Raw genomic sequence first — 27,299 nt, forward strand, 5'->3', positions numbered from 1 at the left:
GCGTCTGTGTCCATGAGTAATGGTGAGACCGAACCATTTTAGCACTGATACGCACGAGCGCTATTACGTCTGTTTATGTGTTGTTTTTGCAATGTGGAGGAAAATCGCTCTTCTACGTTGGGATTGCATTAGCCGGTTTAACCCTTTACAGACGGAGCATTTTTGTTCTTTTTTTATCTCCTCTTCTTCTAACAATACTCTCTCATATTTTACCACCGCGGAGTCATATGACGGCTCGTTCTTGGTGGGACGGGACGTAGTTTTCATTGACGCCATTCGTTTAACCAAGTGTGAAAAAAGAAAAAACCCAATTCTTCCTTGTTTTTGGGGTTATCTTCATTCTGCAGTAACAATCACCCGGTAACGAGATTCTCCAGGTCCGCACGATTACGGGGACACGAGACAGAAAGATTTACTTTATATTCAAGTGGTGAAAAAAAATCAGAACGTTGTAGAAAAATAAATGAAGTCTCTTTTTGCCCTTTTCTTGCACCATAACATTGTTATTTTTCCGTCTCAGGAGCTGTTTATTGTGCATGGAACACATCTTGATATTATCTTCGGGGTACGTACAGTATTTTGTTGGCTTTTTAATGTTTTTTTTCTATTATTTTTTGGATGGGAGGTTGGGGGAGTTTGCAGCAATAAAAAAGTCTATTCTGTCTTTAAAATTAAAAAAGTGTGCCGCCATTCAGCGCTGGTTGTGTGAGATAAATGTTTGATATGTTGTGTTCGGACTATTACGCGCGTAGCGATATCGGGCAGGTTAGTTGGAGTTTGTGTGAATCAGTTTACAGGACCCGATGAGAATAATCTATGGCCGCTGAGAACCGCTCACCTTCCGGCATCCCAGGGTCTTCCTTTGATTAGCCGGCCTGGCTTAGCGCCCTGAAGATGACGTCGTACCAGGCCAGCTAATCGTAAGAGGAGATGAAGATGGCGGCTGGTGAGAAGCGATTCTTGGGGCTGTTGTCCAGAGATCACAGATTACCGACGTGACCGCTCGACCGGGTCCTGCAAATCACTTCCCATCAGTTCTACTGTTAGTCTGCCTCAGCACATTGTGACAACCGTCCGATTCTAAAATCTTGGGCCTAAAAAGGCCGATTGTGGTCTGAATCCGGAATGATCAGATCTGTTCTATGCCGGACAGTAAATCTAGGACCCGCGGGGACGATCTTGGGAATGTCTTTGTGGTGGACATTTCTCCTCGGACGATAAACTCACAGCTCGTCCTATTCTCAGTCGGTTTTCACGGATCAGACTTGGCCATTCAGGTGTATAGGGATTTGTCAAGCATGGAATCAATATGGAAGATGTCAATTTTCCATCTCCTTTTCATGTGGTTTTAACTGATCGGTTGCAAAATGTGAATGGAAAAAAAATAATTCAGACAGAGTATACCGTCAGCCCATTTCTGATGGATGAAAAACGTAAACCGATGATGTGTAAATGTAGCCGGCATGCGTTCCTGACGAGACCCGCTGGTGCTGAGAGTTCCCCGAGCAGGTCAGGACTTAAACTAGTCGGTATTTTTGGCTGCTGACCCCACAAATTTCTGCCGCCCTCTGGGGTGTCAGTCGGTCGATGGGGTGTGGATTTCGCTCACACTCGGAGAGACCCTTGCTCTGTAAACACAATCTTTCATCACAACATGGAGGCGCTGCCGGTGTGGAGATGACCTTACTGCCTACCAGAATGGAAGCATCTGTTCCCCCTCATCGAGTGGGCAGCGATGGCGTTATTTTTAGGCCAGACCAATATTTAGGATCAACAGTTCACACTGGTCAATTATTTCAGATTACATAAATAACGGGCAGTGATCAACCCAGACTACAGAAGTGGGACATCTTTTTAAGAATCCTATCAGCGACCTCCGTATTACATGAAGGGTCAACAAACACTCGAACCATCAAAAATGTGAAAAGAAAGGCAAGGAAGCCATCAGCATATGGTTCGGGCATCGTCATCAGTCAGATAGGTATGACCCGAAGTTCCTCACTGCAAATCCTCAACCTAAAACCCAAATCACCACCCACCATGAGGTGCTAAGGACTAAGAGGAGCAGGACATTTTTAGAAGTCCATTCCCAGGGGATGAGAGTAGCAAAATTGTCCTACGTGAACTCAGCCTTGGAGCTTAGGTTTGCTCCTATCTGCCATCTGAGCAATACAAACCCTGAGACTCATTCACACCTTCCTCGTGCTGTAAATTTATGGCCAGCAAAGACCAGAGTCTTCTTGAAGAGGCCAACGTCAAAGGTGTGCTCAAATCTTCAGAAGACTGAGGGATTTGGAGCCCGACATGTTCTAATCTGCCCCCAAAATTATGAGGCACAATCATAAAGTTTGGAGAAGTATTACAGTCTTCCATGCCACCTGCCTCACATCCTTTACTTGTACTCAGCCTTGGCTTCTGTTTCTGAATCTTACATTTGGCATAATTCTGTAGTCCAGTTACCACAGGGTGACACTCGGCCAGCAGAGGTCACATCACAGCCGGCAGTCAGGCCCACACACGTACACATACTACAGACATCACAATAAAGCTCTCACGTCACATGACACAATAGATTGCACAATATCTGACCAAGGAGGGAGCTCACATTATATGGCGTCACAGCGGTGATGGGACATCACGCTTCACTTTGGAATGTTGGCAGAACGCTGCATAGGTGAAGTGGGAGGTGGAACCAGAAGTGGAACCAGAGGTGGACAACTGGACTTGATTCACAGCCATAGCATGGGAGACAGATGGGTGGAAAATGGAGCTACCCCAATCCAGTCACTGAGAGTGATGGCACTTGGAGAGAGGATTTTACAGACTCCCGCACTGAAGAGGGGAAAAAATGAAGGGTAACTGGGAAAATGGTTTGTTCTGTTCAATGTCTGAATCATGCGCCTTACTAGCTGAACACAGCAGAGGCACCATGTAGAAAGAGATACCAAGAGGGTGGTGTCAAAACTGCTTAGTGCTTTTGGGTTGTGTAGTCAAGATAACCAAGAGAAGCACCTTCGTGGAGTTTGGGTTCCCTCCAAGTTCTCCATTTTACTCCCAAGCTCCAGAAACTTGTATAGATTAAAAGTCTTTCTATGAAATCTGCCACCGTGGGAAGGCTTAGCATTAGGGATGGAAATAGAGTACCTTATGCCTTCTGGTGGCTAACGTTCCCAGAAAATCAGCTCGAACTCACTGACTTCTCATATGAGGTAGATGGGATGATGTGGAACGTGGTGATGTGTGGCAAAGGAAAAACGGGACAGCTTTGCTTTCAGATTACTGAAGAACTTGGTTAAAAATTGCCTACTGAGCAAAAACTAAAAAGTAGGCAGAAATGAGGAGAAACTAAAATAAGTGTGTGAACATTGTGTTCTGCCCTAGATGGCAGAGCCTCTCTGGTAATGTCTACATTATCTTAGACATTGTATACATTGCAGAATTGATCTATGAGGTCTCGAAGTTTGCGCCTCTCAGAGTTTTGCTGGGTTCTTAGACAGTCTTTGCATTCTCTATATTTGTCTTGGTTTCTACATTTACTAGAGGGAATATTCCCTTAATGCAATTCGCAGTAGGAGGAAGGACATCTGTGAATGAATGAACAATGGAAGCCCATGTTTTTGTGACCAATGTTCAGCACCTTCCAGTATCTGGTTCCACTCTGATGGATGAGGAGGTTTAGAGAAGGCATTTGGTCATCCGATTGGGTCCTGGCACTGCGGGCACACGGCCATGTCTTCTACATATCTCTCCACTTGGATTGTGCTGATAAAAAACTCAAATTTGGTCTGAAGAAGTTCTCTGGCCTCCTGGAGGACAATGTCGGCCTCACGTGTCTCATCTGCAAGTGGAAATGGAGAATAAAGACAAGAACTACTCATCAGGAAGGATAATTGTGGAATTGTTCTCATCTCATCACAATATTACTGGTATTGCACATAATGGTTAGATGCAAAGACACAGTCCTCCAAAAGTGAACGTGGCAATGCAATAACAGTCATGGTGGGCTATTTCAGATTTCTCCCAACATAGGGTCTACGCTTAGATGACAGTAAATTCTTGAAAGATGCAGGTTGATCTTACCAATCGCCAAATGCACAGACACCGCGTTCTGATTTAATGTCAGAGCCCAAAGTCGTAGACTGTGCACAGACCGGACCCCCTGAACAGATATAAGGACTTCCTTCACAGTGCCATGTGCAATGCTGCGGGGTCTACCTGGTACCAGAGACAAAGACAAAGGTCACCTGAAAATAACTGAGTGAAGAGACATCAGTAATTTTAACGATGAGGAGACCTGAATGTCTTGGAGTCACCATAGTCACCTGATTATAGAGGGATAATCAAGAGTGGATTAATGCACATAACACAAAGATAAGCCGTGAAAATGGAGTGGCACCATTCCTTTTCCTGATGGGCTCTTCTGTCCTTGAAAACCAGGACAGAAGAGCCCATCAGATGATAATGCCTCCTGTTCCCCATTGTGTTAGTTTGCCATGTTACTGCAGAACAGTGACCGTTATCAGTCCATTCCCGACGACATGAGAGAATGTATAGTGACCACACGGCTGGGAGAGAAGAACTTCACTTTTGAAATAAGTGGGGAAGCTTTGGATGTAATCAGACGTGAACATCCCTCTGAGGTCCCGTCCTTCTATCCAATATTGTGGGATCGACATTAGGTCATAAAACCTGATCTACTTGTCTTATCATTGATGGTGGACAATTTTTCTAATTCACTAATAACTCACTAATTATGAAACATCAGGAGGTCCTTCATATACATAAAAATGAAACCTGACACCCACCATTATTACCATGGATCCAAGCTCCAAAGCTGGCCACTGACAAAACTAGTGAAAAACGCTTGAAAAAATGTCAGATACCATGCAGGGTTGCGATCTATTAGGTCTTGTCAACCAAGTCATCTCCCATAACAATATCCCCCAATACAATCTATGAAGAAAGAGCATTGCACCTGGTCACCTTAGATGTCCAAAAATTTCCGGCACGGCAACAGGCAGAGTCTTCAGATAGACTCTAGCACCAACCTGGATAATACTTGGCCCTCTCTACCTAACGCCCAGTGTTGAGCAGAGGACCCTTGGAGTACAGTGGACTATTTTCATTATCTTCACGTGCCCAATAAACAGTGCCAGCCTGTACAAAGGTCTCCATGTCCTTTATCATCCAGAGTAGAAGGCTGGCACTTTCTTCTTATAGTTTTGGTGTTGGAGGATCTCGCCCAGATTGGACACCTCGGTTATAATATTGGAACACTGACCTGGAGATCTTTTTCCTGGTGCACTTATACTGCCCATCTACATGGGTGCAGTAAGTCAGTGGCATCAGCTGGTGTCTTCATGTAAGAACCAGCGGAGCTGCCTACATTTTTTCAATGTCTCCAGATTCTGGCTTTGACTAAACATGGAATATGGTCTCGTAAACTCAATAACTATCTCTATCTTTTATCTTCCTCCCCCTCAGAAACACAAGATTTTGCTTGTTTTTCCCATGACCAGTTTTTTGCTTTTCTCCACCAGCTGCCCCATTATCGGGCTTACCTTCCATCAGGACCCAAAACACATCACGTAAAATGGTGACCGTTGTTGCCAGTACAAAGATGGAGAAGAGAAAGGTACAGAGGGGATCCGCAATCTTGTACTGGGGCTGCAATGAGAAAATAAATACAGCTCCACCATGAGCCCTGGAACAAGACTGGTAATAGGCCAGAAAGATAAAGATTAACCCTGCTCCCTCTCCTGCTGGTTATTACCATTACTGGCACATTTATTTATTTCACGTATTTCTTCTTACATTCCCTATTTGGTCTATTACCACTCTCCTTCCTTAATACCCATCTCTATCCCATTATTTTCCTCTCTCCGTACACCACTTTATGCTTCAACCCCTAATCACCTCCCTTGCTCCTTGTTCTTGTTTCCATTCCATCTCCCAAATATCCCCATCACTCCTTGTGTCATCTCTGCTCTGCTACTCCTTCCTTCGTTGTTTTTCTTTTCTGTTCCCTTTTGTCCTTGCTCCTTGTCCCCATCTCCTTCTGATTACCTCCATGCTTCCTCCTTGGGTGACCTCTGCTCTGTTACTCCTTCATCTTCCGTTTTCTGTTCCCTTTTCTCCTTGCTCCTTGTCCCCATCTCCTTCTGATTACCTCCATACTTCCTCCTTGGGTGACCTCTGCTCTGTTACTCCTTCATCTTCCGTTTTCTGTTCCCTTTTCTCCTTGCTCCTTGTCCCCATCTCCTTCTGATTACCCCCATACTTCCTCCTTGGGTGACCTCTGCTCTGTTACTCCTTCATCTTCCGTTTTCTGTTCCCTTTTCTCCTTGCTCCTTGTCCCCATCTCCTTCTGATTACCCCCATGCCTCCTCTTTGGGTCACCGCTGCTCTGTTACTCCTTCATCTTCCGTTTTCTGTTCCCTTTGCTCCTTGCTCCTTGTCCCCATCTCCTCCTGATTACCCCCATGTCTCCTCCATTGGGTGACATCTGCTCTGTTACTCCTTCATCTTCCGTTTTCTGTTCCCTTTTCTCCTTGCTCCTTGTCCCCATCTCCTTCTGATTACCCCCATGCCTCCTCTTTGGGTCACCGCTGCTCTGTTACTCCTTCATCTTCCGTTTTCTGTTCCCTTTGCTCCTTGTCCCCATCTCCTTCTGATTACCCCCATGCCTCCTCCTTGGGTGACATCTGCTCTGTTACTCCTTCATCTTCCGTTTTCTGTTCCCTTTTCTCCTTGCTCCTTGTCCCCATCTCCTTCTGATTACCAGCATACGTCCTCCTTGGGTGACCTCTGCTCTGTTACTCCTTCATCTTCCGTTTTCTGTTCCCTTTTATCCTTGCTCCTTGTCCCCATCTCCTTCTGATTACCCCCATACTTCCTCCTTGGGTGACCTCTGCTCTGTTACTCCTTCATCTTCCGTTTTCTGTTCCCTTTGCTCCTTGCTCCTTGTCCCCATCTCCTTCTGATTACCCCCATACTTCCTCCTTGGGTGACCTCTGCTCTGTTACTCCTTCATCTTCCGTTTTCTGTTCCCTTTTCTCCTTGCTCCTTGTCCCCATCTCCTTCTGATTACCCCCATGCCTCCTCTTTGGGTCACCGCTGCTCTGTTACTCCTTCAGCTTCCGTTTTCTGTTCCCTTTGCTCCTTGCTCCTTGTCCCCATCTCCTTCTGATTACCCCCATGCTTCCTCCTTGGGTGACCTCTGCTCTGTTACTCCTTCATCTTCCATTTTCTGTTCCCTTTTCTCCTTGCTCCTTGTCCCCATCTCCTTCTGATTTCCCCCATGCTTCCTCCTTGGGTGACCTCTGCTCTGTTACTCCTTCATCTTCTGTTTTCTCTTCCCTTGTCTCCTTGCTCCTTGTCCCCATCTCCTTCTGATTACCTCCATGCTTCCTCCTTGGGTGACCTCTGCTCTGTTACTCCTTCATCTTCCGTTTTCTGTTCCCTTTGCCCCTTGCTCCTTGTCCCCATCTCCTTCTGATTACCCCCATGCTTCCTCCTTGGGTGACCTCTGCTCTGTTACTCCTTCATCTTCTGTTTTCTGTTCCCTTTTCTCCTTGTCCCCATCTCCTTCTGATTACCCCCATGCCTCCTCCTTGGGTGACCTCTGCTCTGTTACTCCTTCATCTTCCGTTTTCTCCTTGCTCCTTGTCCTCATCTCCTTCTGATTACCCCCATGCCTCCTCTTTGGGTGACCTCTGCTCTGTTACTCCTTCATCTTCCGTTTTCTGCTTCCTTTTCTCCTTGTTCCTTGTCCCCATCTCCTTCTGATTATCCCCATGCCTCCTCCTTGGGTGACCTCTGCTCTGTTACTCCTTCATCTTCCGTTTTCTTCTTGCTCCTTGTCCTCATCTCCTTCTGATTACCCCCATGCTTCCTCCTTGGGTGACCTCTGCTCTGTTACTCCTTCATCTACCGTTTTCTGTTCCCTTTTCTCCTTGTCCCCATCTCCTTCTGATTACCCCCATGCCTCCTCTTTGGGTCACCGCTGCTCTGTTACTCCTTCATCTTCCGTTTTCTGTTCTCTTTTCTCTTTTCTCCTTGCTCCTTGTCCCCATCTCCTTCTGATTACCCCCATGCCTCCTCTTTGGGTGACCTCTGCTCTGTTACTCCTTCATCTTCCGTTTTCTGCTTCCTTTTCTCCTTGTTATTTGTCCCCATCTCCTTCTGATTATCCCCATGCCTCCTCCTTGGGTGACCTCTGCTCTGTTACTCCTTCATCTTCCGTTTTCTCCTTGCTCCTTGTCCTCATCTCCTTCTGATTACCCCCATGCTTCCTCCTTGGGTGACCTCTGCTCTGTTACTCCTTCATCTACCGTTTTCTGTTCCCTTTTCTCCTTGTCCCCATCTCCTTCTGATTACCCCCATGCCTCCTCTTTGGGTCACCGCTGCTCTGTTACTCACTCTACATCTTAGTTCTCTGTTCCCTTTTCTCCTTGCTCCTTGTCCCCATCTCCATTCCATCTCCTGATTATCCCCATGCCTCCTCTTTGCGTCACCTCTGCTCTGTTACTCCCTCTTCATCTCCCTTTCCCTCTCTCTCCTTTCCTCTCTGCTCAGTTTTTTTCAGCAGTTCATTTATTCCCTCATTTTTGTCTATGCTTCTGAGGCCCATTGTAGCACAGTCCACCCTCACTTATTCCACTCACTTTGAAGTAAATAATGATGGCCGCCACCATGACTCCAATGCTCTGCAGAAGATCTCCAATCACATGAATGAACGCTGCTCGGACACTTGTGTTTCCATGTTGACCCAAGTGCAGAGACAGCCCACTGCTTTGACTGTCTCCTATCTTCTCATATCCGGAGCCATGGCTGTGGCCATGGAAGGTGGTAGACTGGTGGAGGATGTAGGCCATACTGGGAAATAAGTACAAAACACATCAGGTATCATTATTATGGAATGACCCTAATCCTGCTACATTCTCGTCACCATCAGACCTTTATCCTCACATATAATAGATGATAAATTTTGCCATCTTGAGTGGGGAGCATTGATGATACACATCAAATAATCTAAAGTTCAAACAGATGATGGCGAATCCATGGCGATGGACTAGGATCTTCTTGTGAACATATACAATGGGCAATTACCAGGGCTAAGGTAACGATGACTCATAAATTTCCCAAAAATTAAGTCACCTAGACTTCACAAGCCGAAATCTGAGAAAAGAACATGTAATCCAGCTGCCAGGGGTGAACTAGTCCTGGCAGCCGTATACAATCTCAGACATTTTACAATTAGAAGAACACCATAGGCCTATCAACCATGAGGAAATGTCAGCTCAAAGGTGGCAGAGAAGAGGGGATGTGCTCTGGAGGCTTCATCATGGCCAAATGTGGACTCATGGGGTAAAGCTCTACAGTTACATGATGCACGGTGTATATGATACTCACATGATGTTGACAACAACAGCGCAGCCAGAAGTAATGAGCATGACGTGTCCATCAATATCATAGTCATTATTGATAATTCGTGCGGTGGCGAGGTACAGAAGAATCCCAGTCACGATCCAGATCGAGAAGACAGAAGCCAATGCCCCGAGGATTTCTAGAAATCATATGATGACATCACGTGATAACACACACCAGGAGTGATAAAAACCGAGGGTGCTGATACATCTATGGCATTGCGTTCCCTAACGATCACCACTCTGACAAAGACTGAAATAAGGACATTTTACATCTCGGGACATGTAACATATCTGGATTCTGTTCCTACTTATGTGGGTGAAGCCGTGGTCCCCGTGTGGATGTGTCTGTAGGCTCTCCAGGCTTCAGCCTATAGGTGGTAATGGTTGATACAGCTAAAAGATGGTGCAAGTGACAAGATGGACCATGCCTAGTGGTCACTTAGTGATTTCAAGAGTAAAAAAAAAAACAAAAAGAAGTGAAACTAGTCTTTGGTATGAAATGATGACTATTGTGGAAGAACTAGAGTCATTATACGGAGCAAATCCTCACAAGAAATGCAGCATCCATGGTTGAAATCTCACTGACCTGAGAGTTGCATTTTACTCCATGTTCACATGACATTAAGTAAAGCCTGGTGTCAACCATAATACAGAAGAGCTGCTCCATGGACACTCTACAGTAGGATGCTAGAACATGGACACTCTACAGTAGGAGTCTAGGCCATGGACACTCTACAGTAGGATGCAAGGCCATAGACACTCTATAGTAAGATGCTAGGCCATGGACACACTACAGTAAGATGCTAGGCCATGGACACTCTACAGTAGGATGCTAGAACATGGACACTCTACAGTAGCAGTCTAGGCCATGGACACTCTACAGTAGGATGCTAGGCCATAGACACTCTATAGTAAGATGCTAGGCCATGGACACTCTACAGTAGGATGCTAGGCCATGGACACTCTACAGTAAGATTCCAGGCCATGGACACTCTACAGTAGGAGGCTACAGCATGGACACTCTACAGTAGGAGGCTGCAGCATGGGCACTCTAAAGTAGGATGCTAGGCCATGGACACTCTACAGTAGGACGCTAGGCCATAGACACTTTACAGTAAGATGCTAGGCCATGGACACTCTACAGTAGAATGCTAGGCCATGGACACTCTATAGTAAGATGCTAGGCCTTGGACACTCTACAGTAAGATGCTAGGCAATAGACACTCTACAGTAAGATGCTAGGCCTTGGACACTCTACAGTAGGAGGCTACAGCATGGATAATCTACAATAGGAGGCTACAGCATGGACACACTACAGTAGGATGCTAGGCCATGGACACTCTACAGTAAGATTCCAGGCCATGGACACTTTACAGTAGGAGGCTACAGCATGGGCAGTCTACAGTAGGAGGCTGCAACATGGACACTCTACAGTAAGATGCTAGGCCATGGACACTCTACAGTAGGAGGCTATAGCATGGACAGCCTACAGTAGGAGGCTACAGCATGGACAGTCTACAGTAAGATATTAGGCCATGGACACTACATTAGGAGGCTAAAGCATGGACACTCTACAGTAGGATGCTAGGCCATGGACACTGTCATGCCTGTCATGTCTGTTATGCTGCATGACCCCTGGAGCAGTGTGTACGCGCACCTCACTGTTATGCCTGTCATGTCTATTATGCTGCATGACCCCTGGAGCAGTGTGCACGCGCACCACACTGTTAAACCCGTCATGTCTGTTATGCTGCATGACCCCTGGAGCAGTGTGCACGTGCACCTCATCTCATGGCTGCCTGCCATTGCTGGTGCACACTCGTGCTTTACCTCATGGCTATACGCCATGGCTTGTTCGCACATGTGCTTCATCTCATGGCTGTGCGCCATCGCTAGTGTGCACGTGTACTTCACCATGGCTGCATGCCGTTGCTGTGTGCATGTGTGCTTTACCTCATGGCTGCATGCCGTTGCTGTGTGCGCGCCCGTCTCTGCTCTGCCTGCTGCAGTCCTCTCTATGGTCCTGGAGGACCGAATCCAGCAATCCTCTCTATGGTCCTGGAGGACTCAACCATGTGATCCTCTCTATGGTCCTGGAGTACCCGACTATGTGATCCTCTCTATGGTCCAGGAGGACCTGACCCAGCGATCCGCTCTATGGTTCTGGAGGACCTGACCCGGAAGTTCCCCCATGGTCCTGACCCAGAAGTTCAGGTGCTAATGCCCTATATCAGACCGCCCCTTCCTATGGTCGGGGCCTGAGTATCGTGTTGCTTCCCTGCTGCTCGGTCGCTCCCTGTATTCTGTGCCCCTGCACTGTGCCCTGTCGTGATTCTCACAAGCTCTGTGTTACAGCAGCAGAACACGCTTAAAAAAATATAAATAAAGCGTGTTCGCCGCCCGGGGTCCACCGTGCGGCAGATGTAATAACCGCTGCTGAAAAGGCAGAGCATCAGGACGGTAATGTGCACAGGGAAGAACTGCACCTGGTGCACAAAAGCAAACTCTGTTAAAAGACTCACAGAGCTGCACACAAGAACACAAACACAAAAACGCTGAGTCTGTATATACTGCACAGATAATCAGCGGCACACGTGCGGTAGCCAGAGATTGGGGTAGTTAGAGAAGTCACTACCACCAAATGGACTTACCGTGACTGGACGTGTGCACGGCGTCGCAACTGCGGACGCCCAAAGCGGCTGCAAGCACAATTAGCAGGCGCAATGCAAGACGCTGGCTGCTGTAAAAGGTGGAGCTTGAGCGCGCTGGCGCTAGCGCGCACACTGGCGGTATCCCAATCACTCACACAATCGTATTATCAGAGGGAAGGGGTTTCTTAATAAGTCATTCACCAGTCCAAGCATCCATCACCAAGCACACAGCAGCAAGTATGGAAAATACTAGCGCATGGCATAGCGACCATGCGCACTTGTTATAGCGTACGGGACCTGCCGGAAATCTCCAGAGCCCCGAGCATAACCAATCAAATCAGGAGCAGGACCTGAGCACCTGACTCCTGAACTCCAATGAGAGCTAGTCCCGTGAGCATGCTCAGAAGCAGGGAAAAAGAACTTAGCCTCTGGAGACAAATGTGAGAATCTGGGTTGCTGCATAAGCATAGAATGACCCAGATTCCTAACACTCTGTGCTTGTACTTCATCTGGTGTCCTGTGTTTGTCCTTGTCCTGTACTTCGTCTGGTGTCCTGTGCCTTGTCTGGTGTCCTGTACCTTGTCTGGTGTCCTGTGCCGTGCCTCGTGTCCTGTGCCTTGCCTCGTGTCCTGTGCCTTGTCTGGTGTCCTGTGCCGTGCCTCGTGTCCTGTACCTTGTCTGGTGTCCTGTGCCGTGCCTCGTGTCCTGTACCTTGTCTGGTGTCCTGTACCTTGTCTGGTGTCCTGTGCCGTGCCTCGTGTCCTGTGCCTTGCCTCGTGTCCTGTGCCGTGCCTCGTGTCCTGTGCCGTGCCTCGTGTCCTGTGCCTTGCCTCGTGTCCTGTGCCTTGTCTGGTGTCCTGTGCCATGCCTCGTGTCCTGTACCTTGTCTGGTGTCCTGTACCTTGTCTCGTGTCCTGTATCTTGCCTCGTGTCCTGTGCCTTGCCTTGTGTGCTTTCTCTATACTCTGTCTTATTGTGCTCCTTTAGCATAAGCTCTGCTTCTCTCCTACACTCTGTCCTATCGTGCTCTCTTGCACAAGCCTGTTTCCGTACTGTGCCTCGCCGTGCTGTCTGTATGCACCTTGGCCATGTACTCTGCTTTAAGCCTTATCTTTGTATTCTGCCTTCCCGTGCTCCTTTAGCACAAGTCTTGTCTTATACTCTGTGCTTTCCCATATACCCGGCTCTGTGCTCTGGCATACGCTCCGCTACCTGTCTGTACTTTGCTCTATGTCTCTGACCCGGCTCTGGGCTCTAGCATATGCTCCGCTTCTCTTTCTTGTATCTGGCTCTGTGCTTCAGCCTATATTCCGCTCCTTGTTCTGTGCTTTCCTTTGCCTTGCTTCTCCGCGTGCCCTTTGCACGCTCCTGGCCTTCCCTCGCCCACCTGTTTGTGCCTCAGCCGTGCTTATTGGCCAGTGGCTTAGCTGTGTACGCCTGTTGTGCCTCAGCCGTGCTCGCCTCTGTCTTGCCCGCCTGTCTGAGCCTCAGCCCGACCAGCTAGCCAGTGCCCCAGCCTTGCTCTCTGTGCTTCCTTGCACTCACGCTGTCTCTACACTGTGCTTTACGTGCCCTCTTGGAATGCGCAGGCCCTAGCCTGCTCCTTGGCATACCTCCCCGTGCTTCTCAACAGCACGCGCAGGTCCTGCCATGAACCCTGACTTGCCTCCTAGAACGCACAGGCCCTAGCCTGTACCCTGGCGTGCCCTTTAGCCAGCACAGGCCCTAGCCTGTACCCTGGCGTGCCCTCTTGCACACACAGGCCCTAGCCTGAACCCTGGTGTGTCTCTTTGCACGCACCCTGCCTTGGACCCTGGTGTGCCCCCTTGCACGCACATAGCCTTGCACCCTGCCTTGGACCCTGGTGTGCCCCCTAGCACGCACCCTGCCTTGCACTCTGCCTTGGACCCTGGTGTGCCCCCAAACACGCACTCTGCCTTGGACCTTGGCGTGTCTTCTAACACGCACCATGTCTTGAAGTCTGGCGTGCCTCCTTGCCTGAACCCTGGCTTGCCTGCCGGATGCCAGGAGCCTGCCGATCGCTGCCAGAGGTTCGGAGCCTGATGACTGCGGCCTGATGTCCGGAGCATGTCAATCATTGCCAGAAGTCCGGAGTCCGATGCCATCTAGCTCTTGCCGGAACCGTGGCGTGCCACCTAGCACGTATCTTGCCTTGGACCTTGGTGTGCCCTCGCACGCGCCTTGTTATATATCACTTTGTCCTTGTAACAGTTGTGGCCAAAAGTATTGACACCCCTTCAATTCTGTCAGATAATACTCAGTTTCTTCCTGAAAATGACTGCAAACACAAATTCTTTGGTATTATCTTCATTTAATTTGTCTTAAATGAAAAAACACAAAAAGAATTGTCCTAAAGCCAAATTGGATATAATTCCACACCAAACATAAAAAAGAGGGTGGACAAAAGTATTGGCACTGTTCGAAAAATCATGTGATGCTTCTCTAATTTGTGTAATTAACAGCACCTGTAACTTACCTGTGGCACCTAACAGGTGTTGGCAATAACTAAATCACACTTGCAGCCAGTTGACAGGGATTAAAGTTGACTCAATCTCTGTCCTGTGTCCTTGTGTGTACCACATTGAGCATGGAGAAAAGAAAGAAGACCAAAGAACTGTCTGAGGACTTGAGAAACCAAATTGTGAGGAAGCATGAGCAATCTCAAGGCTACAAGTCCATCTCCAAAGACCTGAATGTTCCTGTGTCTACCGTGCGCAGTGTCATCAAGAAGTGTAAAGCCCATGGCACTGTGGCTAACCTCCCTAGATGTGGACGGAAAAGAAAAATTGACAAGAGATTTCAACGCAAGATTGTGCGGATGTTGGATAAAGAACCTCGACTAACATCCAAACAAGTTCAAGCTGCCCTGCAGTCCGAGGGTACAACAGTGTCAACCCGTACTATCCGTCGGCATCTGAATGAAAAGGGACTGTATGGTAGGAGACCCAGGAAGACCCCACTTCTTACTCCGAGACATAAAAAAGCCAGGCAGGAGTTTGCCAAAACTTACCTGAAAAAGCCTAAAACGTTTTGGAAGAATGTTCTCTGGTCAGATGAGACAAAAGTAGAGCTTTTTGGGCAAAGGCATCAACATAGAGTTTACAGGAGAAAAAAAGAGGCATTCAAAGACAAAAAAACGGTCCCTACAGTCAAACATGGTGGAGGTTCCCTGATGTTTTGGGGTTGCTTTGCTGCCTCTGGCACTGGACTGCTTGACCGTGTGCATGAAGTTTGAAGACTACCAACAAATTTTGCAGCATAATGTAGGGCCCAGTGTGAGAAAGCTGGGTCTCCCTCAGAGGTCATGGGTCTTCCAACAGGACAATGGACCTGGAGCAGTTTGCCAAAGAAGAATGGTCTAAAATTCCAGCAGAGCATTGTAAGAAACTTATTGATGGTTACCGGAAGCGGTTGGTCGCAGTTATTTTGGCTAAAGGTTGTGCAACCAAGTATTTGGCTGAGGGTGCCAATACTTTTGTATGGCCCATTTTTGGAGTTTTGTGTGAAATGATCAATGTTTTGCTTTTTGCTTCATTCTCTTTTGTGTTTTTTCATTTAAGACAAATTAAATGAAGATAATAATACCAAAGAATTTGTGTTTGCAATCATTTTCAGGAAGAAACTGAGTATTATCTGACAGAATTGCAGGGGTGTCAATACTTTTGGCCACAACTGTATGTCTTGTTCCTGATTAAACCCTGAGACTACGCTTTACTGAAGAAACCCTGTGACCACGCTTTGGTATGTCTTGTACCCTGCACATTCCCTGTTGCCTGACACTCACACTTGTGCCTTACTTGAGCTGGCCATCTGGTTCTAGCAGTCATAGTGACTCACCCCCTTGGTCTTGCCCCTGACACTCCCTGTATAGGGGTGGTTCCTCACAAGGTCAGCTCACCCTAGGTGGGTGGGTGCCACGACCCAGAGGGTCCACTCTAGAAATTGACTCAGCAGAAGCTGACTCCGTCATAGACACTCTACAGTAAGATGCTAGGCCATGGACACTCTACAGTAGGAGGCTACAGCATGGACACTCTACAGAAGGATGCTATGCCATGGACACGCTACAGTAGGATGCTAGGCCATGGACACTCTACAGTAGGATGCTAGGCCATGGACACTCTACAGTAGGATGCTAGGCCATAGACACTCTATAGTAAGATCTAGGCCATGGACACTCTACATTAGGAGGCTACAGCATGGACACGCTACAGTAGGATGCTAGGCCATGGACACTCTACAGTAGGATGCTAGGCCATGGACACTCTACAGTAGGAGGCTATAGCATGGACACTCTACAGTAGGATGCTAGGCCATGGACACCACAGTAGCAGGCTACATCATAGACACTCTACAGTAGGATGCTAGGCCATTGACACTCTACAGTAAAAGGCTGCACCATGGACACTCTACAGTAGGAGGCTAGGCTATGGACACTCTACAGTAGGATGCTAGGCCATGGACACTACAGTAGCAGGCTACATCATAGACACTCTACAGTAGGATGCTAGGCCATTGACACTCTACAATAAAAGGCTGCACCATGGATACTCTACAGTAGGAGGCTAGGCCATGGACACTCTACATTAGGAGGCTACAGCATGGACACTCTACAGTGGGATGCTAGGCCATGGACACTCTACAGTAGGATGCTAGGCCATGGACACTCTACAGTAGGAAGCTATGGAATGGACACTCTACAGTAGGATGCTAGGCCATGGACACTCTACATTAGGAGGCTACAGCGTGGACACTCTACAGTGGGATGCTAGGCCATGGACACTCTACAGTAGGATGGTAGGCCATGGACACTCTACAGTAGGAAGCTATAGCATGGACACTCTACAGTAGGATGATAGGCCATGGACACTACAGTAGCAGGCTACATCATAGACACTCTACAATAGCATGCTAGGCCATTGACACTCTACAGTAAAAGGCTGCACCATGGACACTCTACAGTAGGATGCTAGGCCATTGACACTCTACAGTAAGAGGCTACACCATGGACACTCTACAGTAGGAGGCTAGACCATGGACGCTCTACAGTAGGATGCTAGACCATTGACATTCTACAGTAAGAGGCTACACCATGGACACTACAGTAGGAGGCTACACCAAGGACACTCTACAGTAGGATGCCAGGCCATGGACACTCTACAGTAGGATGCTAGGCCATTGACTCAACAGTAAAAGGCTGCACCATGGACACTATAGTAGGATGCTAGGCCATTGACACTCTACAGTAGGAGGCTACACCATGGACACTCTACAGTAAGAGGCTACACCATGGACGCTCTACAGTAGGAGGCTACACCATGGACACTCTACAGTAAGAGGCTACACCATGGACGCTCTACAGTAGGATGCTAGGCCATGGACACTCTACAGTAGGAGGTGGAGATCTACAGGTTGCATTGGTGCAGATCACGCCGGTGCTAGTTTGTACAGTCTGCTATGTGAGGTCATGAGAACGTCCTAGACACTTGCTGCACATTGATTTCACTCTGGTCTCATTGCCCTGTGCAGAGATTAGACCCACTACGTGCAATATTTGCAAGACTGGAGGTATCTCAGTGGGGAATGTTATATCTGCTTGGATTCACACACTCGTCCTCAGCCGGTAGTTGTATGGATGTTACAGTAATGTCAATATCTACTGGTGAATCCTAGAGAAAGAGTCACTATAGTTGATGGTAACTCTTCGCACAAGTGCCCTTGAGGCGGTGAAGATGATAACCATGGCTATGTCTTTGGTCATCTCTCCATGATAGACTATGACCTTGTCCAGATGGCGGTCTCCTACCTGAGCGATGCCAGCCAAACGTCATGTCCTTGGTTGGTGGTCGGCTGGATATCCACAGGGAGAAGAGGCTGACACACATACTACCCAGGTCAGTCAGTAGATGGGCAGCATCCGTCATTATGGCCAGGCTATGAGCAATGTATCCACCTAAAAGCAGAGAGAAGCATCATGGCAGCACACATTCACAATGTACAGACTCTACGCAAGGTCCTGAAGTTACCTGTAACCTCTCCAATCATGAAGATAAAGCACACCACACAGGCAAAGTACAACTTCTTCCGAGCCTGCAGCTTCAACTGATTGTCAGAGGATGAGCAGGGACCATGGCAGTGCTGAGACACAGGATGCTCCAGCTCAATGGACACGGTGGAGCCACCATTCTGGAACGGGAACTCTGGGAAGAGGTCCTTCGTACCTGTGAAAAGACTGCGGCAGAGCACAAGTTACTAGCAGGGCAGCACGGTGGCTCAGTGGTTAGCACTGCAGCCTTGCAGAGCTGGAGTCCTGGGTTCAAATCCCACCAAGGACAGTATCTGCAAGGAGTCTGTATGTTCTCCCTGTGTTTGCGTGGGTTTCCTCTGGGTTCCTCCCACATTTCAAAGACATACTGATAGGGAAATTAGATTGTGAGTCCTGTTGGGGACAGTGATGATAATGTGTGCAAACTGTAAAGTGCTGCGGAATATGTTAGCGCTGTATAAAGATTATTATTATTACTGGATTTAGTGTGAACTACAATGAGGTAGAAACGTTTCCAATGATGGGCATTGTGAAGGAACCTGTGACCATCCGTCTGGGTGATGCTGGGTTTAGACTGACAGCCATAACATTACTACCACTGAGAGGTGATGTGTGCACTGATTAGTGTGTGACAATGGCTTCTCCTGGGGAACGGAGATACAAGGTCAGCAGTGAAGTCACTTCTGGAAGTTGCTGGATTAATGGGAAACTGAGGAGCTGAATCTGGATCAGAACATCCCCACAATATCACATTTTTGAGGTATTCCTGGTATACGGGGATCTTGTGGTGAAGTTCCCAGTATACGGCTCATCTTGTGGGGTGTTCCCAGTATACCTCATCTGGAATATTGTGTCCAGTTTTGGGCACCACATTTTAAAAAAGACATCAACAAACTGGAGCAAGTTCAGAAAAGAGCGACCAGAATGGTGACCGGTCTGCAAACCCTGTCTTATGAGGAAAGGTTGCAGGATTTGGGAATGTTTAGTTTGCAAAAGAGAAGACTGAGAGGAGACTTAATTGCTGTCTACAAATATCTAAAGGGCTGTCACATTGTAGAAGGATCAACTTTATTCTCATTTGCACAAGGAAAGACTAGAAGCAATGGGATGAAACTGAATGGGAGGAGACACAGATTAGATATTAGAAAAAACTTTTTGACAGTTAGAGTGATCAATGAGTGGAACAGGCTGCCACGAGAAGTGGTGAGTTCTCCTTCAATGGAAGTCTTCAAACAGAGGCTGGACAGACATCTGACTGGGATGATTTAGCGAATCCTGCTTTGAGCAGGGGGTTGGACCAGATGGCCCAGGAGGTCCCTTCCAACTCTACGATTCTATGATTCTATGATTCTATATGGTGCATCTCGTGGGGTGTTTTCAACATACCGCACATCTATGTACTGTGTGTATATATAAATATATATATATATATATATCTATATATACACACTGCTCAAAAAAATAAAGGGAACACTTAACAGAATATAACTCCAAGTAAATTAAACTTCTGTGAAATCAAACTCTCCACTTAGGAAGCAACACTGATTGACAATCAATATCACAGGCTGTTGTGGAAATGGAATAGACAACACATGGAAATTATTGGCAATTATCAAGACACCCTCAATAAAGTGGTTCTGCAGGTGGAGACCACAGACCACATCCCAGTACCAATGCTTTCTGGCTGATGTTTTGGTCACTTTTGAATGTTGGTTGTGCTTTCACACTTGTGGTAGCATGAGATGGACTCTACAACCCACACAAGTGGCTCAGGTAGTGCAGCTCATCCAGGATGGAACATCAATGCAAGCTGTGGCAAGAAGGTTTGCTGTGTCTGTCAGCGTAGTGTCCAGAGGCTGGAGGCGCTACCAGGAGACATGGAGGGGGGGTTGTAGGAGGGCAACAACTCAGCAGCAGGACCGCCGCCTTTGTGCAAGGAGCAACAGGAGGAGTACTGCCAGAGCTCTGCAAAATGACCTCCAGCACGCCACAAATGTACCTGCGTCTGCACAAACGGTTAGAAACCGACTCCATGAGGATGGTCTGAGGGCCCGACGTCCACATATGGGGGTTGTGTGCTCACAACCCAACACCGTGCAGGACGCTTGTCATTTACCAAAGAACACCAGGATTGGCAAATTCAACACTGGCGCCCTGTGCTCTTCACAGATGAAAGCAGGTTCACACTGAGCACATGTGACAGACGTGACAGAGTCTGGAGACGCCGTGGAGAGCGATCTGCCTGCAACATCCTTCAGCATGACCGTTTTGGCAGTGGGTCAGTAATGGTGTGGGGTGGAATTTCTTTGGAGGGCCGCAAGGTGTTGGGCCGTGAGCGCAACTCCCATCTGCGGACGTTGGGCACTCAGACCATCCTCATGGAGTCAGTTTCTAACCGTTTGTGCAGACACTTGCACATTTGTGGCTTTATCATATGGGGGCACAGAGGTAGCATTATTATATGGGGGCACAGTGGTGGCATTATTATTTGGGGGCACAGTGGTGGCTTTGTTATATGGGGGCACAGTGGTGGCATTATTATGTGGGGTCACAGTGGTGGCATTATTATGTGGGGGGCACAGTGGTGGCTTTATTATATGAGGGCACAGTGGTGGCATTATTATGTGGGGGCACAGTGGTGGCTTTGCTATATGGGGGCACAGTGGTGGCATTATTATGTGGGGGCACAGTGGTGGCATTATTATGTGGGGGCACAGTGGTGGCATTATTATGTAGAGGCACAGTGGTGGCATTATTATATGGGGGCACAGTGGTGGCATTATGTGGGGGCACAGTGGTGGCTTTATTATATGGGGGCACAGTGGTGGCATTATTATGTGGGGGCACAGTGGTGGCATTATTATGTAGGGGCACAGTGGTGGCATTATTATGTGGGGGCACAGTGGTGGCTTTATTATGTGGGGGCACAGTGGTGGCATTATTATGTGGGGGCACAGTGGCGGCTTTATTATGTGGAGGCACAGTGGTGGCTTTATTATCTGGGGGCACAGTGGTGGCTTTATTATGTGGGGGCACAGTGATGGCATTATTATGTGGGGGCACAGTGGTGGCTTTATTATGTGGGGACACAGTGATGGCTTTATTATGTGGGGGCACAGTGGTGTCACAGTGGTGGCATTATTATGTGGTGTCACAGTGGTGGCATTATTATGTGGGGGCACAGTGGTGGCTTTATTATCTGGGGGCATAGTGGTGGCTTTATTATGTGGGGGCACAGTGGTGGCTTTATTATATGAGGGCACAGTGGTGGCATTATTATGTGGGGGCACAGTGGTGGCATTATTATTTGGGGGCACAGTGGTGGCTTTGTTATATGGGGGCACAGTGGTGGCATTATTATGTGGGGTCACAGTGGTGGCATTATTATGTGGGGGGCACAGTGGTGGCTTTATTATATGAGGACACAGTGGTGGCATTATTATGTGGGGGCACAGTGGTGGCTTTGCTATATGGGGGCACAGTGGTGGCATTATTATGTGGGGGCACAGTGGTGGCATTATTATGTGGGGGCACAGTGGTGGCATTATTATGTAGGGGCACAGTGGTGGCATTATTATATGGGGGCACAGTGGTGGCATTATGTGGGGGCACAGTGGGGGCTTTATTATATGGGGGCACAGTGGTGGCATTATTATGTGGGGGCACAGTGGTGGCATTATTATGTAGGGGCACAGTGGTGGCATTATTATGTGGGGGCACAGTGGTGGCTTTATTATGTGGGGGCACAGTGGTGGCATTATTATGTGGGGGCACAGTGGCGGCTTTATTATGTGGAGGCACAGTGGTGGCTTTATTATCTGGGGGCACAGTGGTGGCTTTATTATGTGGGGGCACAGTGATGGCATTATTATGTGGGGGCACAGTGGTGGCTTTATTATGTGGGGACACAGTGATGGCTTTATTATGTGGGGGCACAGTGGTGTCACAGTGGTGGCATTATTATGTGGTGTCACAGTGGTGGCATTATTATGTGGGGGCACAGTGGTGGCTTTATTATCTGGGGGCATAGTGGTGGCTTTATTATGTGGGGGCACAGTGGTGGCATTATTATGTGGGGGCACAGTGGTGGCTTTATTATCTTGGAGCACAGTGATGGCATTATTATGTGGGGGGTAAATCATCCCAGACAGATGTCTTCCCAGTCTCTGTTTGAAGACTTCCATGGAAGGCGAACTCACCACCTCACGTGGTAGCATACTTATATGGGGCATAGTTGTGACAATATTATGTGAAGCACAGAGGTAGCATTATTATGTGGGGGCACACTGGTGGCATTATTATGTGGGGCACAGTGGTGGCATTATTATGTGAAGCACAGAGGTAGCATTATTATGTGGGGGCACAGTGGTGGCATTATGTGGGGTACAGTAGTGGCATTATTATGTGAAGGCACAGTGGTGGCATTATTATGTGGGGCACAGTAGTGGCATTATTTTGTGGGGCACAGTAGTGGCATTATTATGTGAAGGCACAGTAGTGGCATTATTATATGGGGGCACAGTGGCAGCATTATTATGTGGGGGGTACAGTAGTGGCATTATTATATGGGTGCACAGTGGTGGCGTTAATATGTGGGGCGGTAAGAGGAGCCATTTTTGTACCACACAGCAGGTGCAGTAATATGGACACATATGGCAGCAGCCCACTATTGAGGTATCAGCAGGATGAGGGGTTTGTGCAGGGTGGGAATAGATGGAGACAAGGCTGGAAATGTGAGAAGTCAGATGTGTCTGTGTTGTAGCCGAGACCTGCCTGGAGAAGTTGTTGTGTTGATCTGGGCCAGATGGAAAGATGTGAAAAGTGAACGACTCCATCAGAAAGATCGTCGGCTGTAAGTCACCATCTATAACTGCACTATGATCTCTATATGTTCTGCAGGACTGGTACCTATCAGTATATGGTCCCCATGTGGCGGTAATATCAGTGCTGGTGTTTGAGTAGAGATTATTTTCAGTATCGCACTGTTACTGGTAGATACCGGTCCTACAGAACATATAGAGATCACAGCACATTTATAGATGGTGCCTTCCATTCTCTCCAATGGAGTCGTTCACTTTTTCCATCTTTTCATGTGGCCCAGGCCGACATGATGACTGCTTCACACCAGATTGCAAGGTCACCTGCTGCGGTTCCCCTATACCCACTATTAGGGTGCGGCCCCGTAGTCGTACACAGGGTCACCTGGTTCGGGGCCACTCGGATGTTGCGTCCCCCACCCCGAGCTCCGTCTCATCTGTGAAGTCTCTGATACATACAAGCTCCTGGGGAACAATGGAAGAATCAGAAGCCTCAGTGCTCAGGACTCATATCAGGAGGGACGGCTCATTAATCTGCAGCAGGACCACGTCGTCCCCCTCCTCACACCCCGCACACTGATTTACTGAGCTCCCTAATAATGACCCTATTATCTGCGCTCCCCACACCGGGTAATTAACTCCACACAAGCGACACCAGATCCTACACCGAGGGCGCGAATAACAGCGACCACCGCCTCACCGCGTGCGCAGAGCGTCAGCTCTTGTGTTACTCTGGGACATATTATTTATACATGTTCCCGGGAACTGTAATGTGCTGCCGAGTGCTGTATGGTGCAAGATGTACAGTATATATATATATATATTATCACAGATCCGTGCAAAAGTTTTAGGCATGTGTGGTATTACCGCTATAGAGCAATCCCGGATCCCCTCTTATTATATGGGGTCACTCTGATCCCCTCTTATTATATGGGGTCACTCTGATCCCCTCTAACTATATGGGGTCACTCCGCTCTCTTCTTATTATATGGGGTCACTGATCCCCTCTTATTATATGGGGTCACTCTGATCCCCTCTTATTATATGGGGTCACTCTGATCCCCTCTAACTATATGGGGTCACTCCGCTCTCTTCTTATTATATGGGGTCACTGATCCCCTCTTATTATATGGGGTCACTCTGATCCCCTCTTACTATATGGGGTCACTCCAATCTCCTCTTAGTATATGGGGTCACTCCGATCTCCCGTTATTATAAGGAGTCACTCCGCTCTCTTCTTATTATATGGGGTCACTCCAATCTCCACTTATTATGTGGGGTCTCTCCGCTCTCCTCTTATTATATGGGGTCACTCCGCACTCCTCTTAGTATATTGGGTCACTCCGATCTCCCGTTATTATAAGGGGTCACTCCGCTCTCTTCTTATTATATGGGGTCACTCCACACTCCTCTTAGTATATGGGGTCTCTTCGCTCTCCTCTTATTATATGGGGTCACTCCGCTCTCTTCTTATTATATGGGGTCATGCCGATCTCCCGTTATATGGGGTCACTCCGCACTATTATTATATGGGGTCACTCTGGACTTTCACCATGTATGTATATCTGTGTCGCGGGTGTGTGTGGGGGGTGGTGGATCCTGTGACGTATATACTGGGTGACGTCTGTAAGGATTTCACATGTGTGGTGAGTTCAGTTTGTAGATATAAAGGATGCAGAGCGGATTAAACTCTTGGTGTTCAATGGGCTTGTTGGATTATTTATCCAATATGTGGTGTGTATAGGATTATTCAGACCCCTTTAAATTTTTCACTCCTTGTTTCATTGCAGCCATTTAGTAAATTCAGAAAAGTTCATTTTTTTCTCATTAGTGTACACTCTGCGCCCCATCTTGACTGAAAAATACAGAAATGTATAATTTTTTGAAAATTTATTAAAATAGAAAAAACAAAATCTCACATGGTCATAAGTATTCAGCCCCTTTGCTCAGACACTCATGTAAGTCACATGCTGTCCATTTCCTTGTGATCCTCCTTGAGATGGTTCTACTCCTTTATTGGAGTCCAGCTGTGTGTAATTACACTGATAGGACTTGATTTGTAAAGGCGCACACCTGTCTATATAAGACCTCACAGCTCACAGTGCATGTCACACCAAATGAGGATCATGAGGCCAAAGGACCTGGCCAAGGAGCTCAGAGACAGAATTGTGGCAAGGCACAGATCTGGCCAAGCTTACAAAAGAATTCCTGCAGCACTCAAGGTTCCTAAGAGCACAGTGACCTCCATAATCCTCAAATGGAAAAAGTTTGGGACCACCAGAAGTCTTCCTAGACCTGGCTGTCCAGCCAAACTGAGCAATCGTGGGAGAAGAGCCTTGGTGAGAGAGGTAAAGAAGAACCCCAAGATCACTGTGGCTGAGCTCCACAGATGCAGTAGGGAGATGGGAGAAAGTTCCACAAAGTCATCTATCACTGCAACCCTCCACCAGTCGGACCTTTATGGCAGAGTGGCCTGACAGAAGCCTCTCCTCAGTGCCAGACATATGAAAGCCTGCAGAGAGTTTGCTAAAAAACACATGAAGGACTCCCAGACTATGAGAAATAAGATTCTCTAGTCTGATGAGACGAAGATAGAACTTTTTGGTAATAATTCTAAGCGGTATGTGTGGAGAAAACCAGGCACTGCTCATCACCTGCCCAATACAATCCCAACAGTGAAGCATGGTGGTGGCAGCATCATGCTATGGGACAGGACAACTGGTTGCAATTGATGGAAACATGAATGCGGCCAAGTACAGAGATATCCTGGATTATAACCTCTTCCAGAGGGCTCTGGACCTCAGACTTGGCTGAAGGTTCACCTTTCAACAAGACAATGACCCTAAGCACACAGCTAAAATAACAAAGGAGTGGCTTCAGAACAACTCTGTGCCCATTCTTGACTGGCCAAGCCAGAGCCCTGACCTAAACCCAATGGAGCATCTCTGGAGAGACCTGAAAATGGCTGTCCACCAACGTTCACCATCCAACCTGACGGGACTGGAGAGGATCTGCAAGGAAGAATGGCCGAGGATCCCCAAATCCAGGGGTGAAAAACTTGTGGCATCATTCCCAAGAAGACTCATGGCTGTACTAGCTCAAAAGGAGCTTCTACTCAATAATGAGCAAAGGGGCTGAAGACTTATGACCATGTGAGATTTCAGTTTTTCTTTTTTAATAAATTTGCAAAAATTTCTACATTTCTATTTTTCAGGCAAGATGGGGTGCAGAGTGCACAGTAATGAGGAAAAATGAACTTTTATGAATTTACCAAATGGCTGCAATGAAACAAAGAGTGAAAATGTAAAGGGGTCTGAATACTTTCCATACCCACTGTAATGCCTATATGTGGGGCGTATAGGATTATAACTCCTATGTGTGGGGTTTTCGGTATATCTCCCATGTACAGGGTGTCATGAACCCGCACCTCGCCACCCGCCTTACATCACTATTTCGTCAGAGGGATCACGTGGTGCGGTCTCCTCACTTTCACCAACGTGACGTTCAGCACCCCCTGGGGACACATAAGTTCTGTTTGGCACAGTTTTACACAGACAACCCTGTCCACACAGGCATGGGGAGAAAGAGGATGTGGCCCACGCAGTCACTGACGTGGCACCACACTCGCTCACCACCCTGACAGACCCCTTTCACTAGCACCAGTGAGACAGAGCGCTGCCAGCCCGGTAGGACTGTCACCCGTTCCTCGTTAGAGATAAGCCTGGTTCGATTATATCGGGCCAGAAACCAGCCCCGGTAGCATGGAAAGCTAAACAGAGAAATGGACATGAGGATTCGTGGATTGAGATAAAAGAGCAGCCCAAGGTTAAATTATATATTTAATCGAATTAAAGGCACACTAGACAATACAGTATATACACAATGGTTATACATATACAATGGTCAGATATGCAAATACAATAGTGGTAGGAGAAAAGATAAAAGCAGATGGATCATGTCAATTACTGGTTTGATGTTTGCCTCTGTGAGCTGGGGCTATGGGCTCCCAGCTAGTTCCGTTCATTCCAGCACGTTACTCAACATGGTCCCCCCATATCGGGTTTTTGGCACATCTCCCATTTATGGGGTGTTTGGCACATCTCCCATGTACGGGGTGTTCGGCACATCTCCCATGTATGGGGTGTTCGGCACATCTCCCATGTATGCGGTGTTCGGCACATCTCCCATGTATGGGGTGTTCGGCATATCTCCCATGTATGGGGTGTTGGGTACATGTCCCATGTATGGGGTGTGTGGGGTGTTCAGCACATCTCCCATGTATGGGGTGTGTGTGGTGTTCAGCATATCTCCCATGTACGGGGTGTTCGGCATA

The 27,299-nt window shown here is 47.7% G+C and overlaps 1 protein-coding gene across 1 annotated transcript; it reads right to left on the bottom strand.

Moving 5' to 3' along the window:
- On the bottom strand, positions 1–27,010 carry SLC30A3 (solute carrier family 30 member 3). Its single transcript, XM_073557867.1, has 9 exons — positions 27,004–27,010; positions 26,666–26,735; positions 18,130–18,335; positions 17,910–18,056; positions 9,415–9,568; positions 8,667–8,877; positions 5,562–5,667; positions 4,081–4,215; positions 1–3,838 (listed from the first exon to the last, which is right to left on the bottom strand). Exons 1-9 carry the CDS (start codon positions 27,008–27,010, stop codon positions 3,693–3,695), a joined length of 1,182 nt encoding a protein of 393 aa, XP_073413968.1. The 3' UTR covers positions 1–3,692.
- Between the last annotated feature and the right edge of the window lie 289 nt (positions 27,011–27,299).

This window comes from Dendrobates tinctorius, unplaced genomic scaffold (assembly GCF_039654945.1).
Source record: "Dendrobates tinctorius isolate UK_male_01 unplaced genomic scaffold, ASM3965494v1 ptg000251l, whole genome shotgun sequence".
Classification (NCBI taxonomy): domain Eukaryota; kingdom Metazoa; phylum Chordata; class Amphibia; order Anura; family Dendrobatidae; genus Dendrobates; species Dendrobates tinctorius.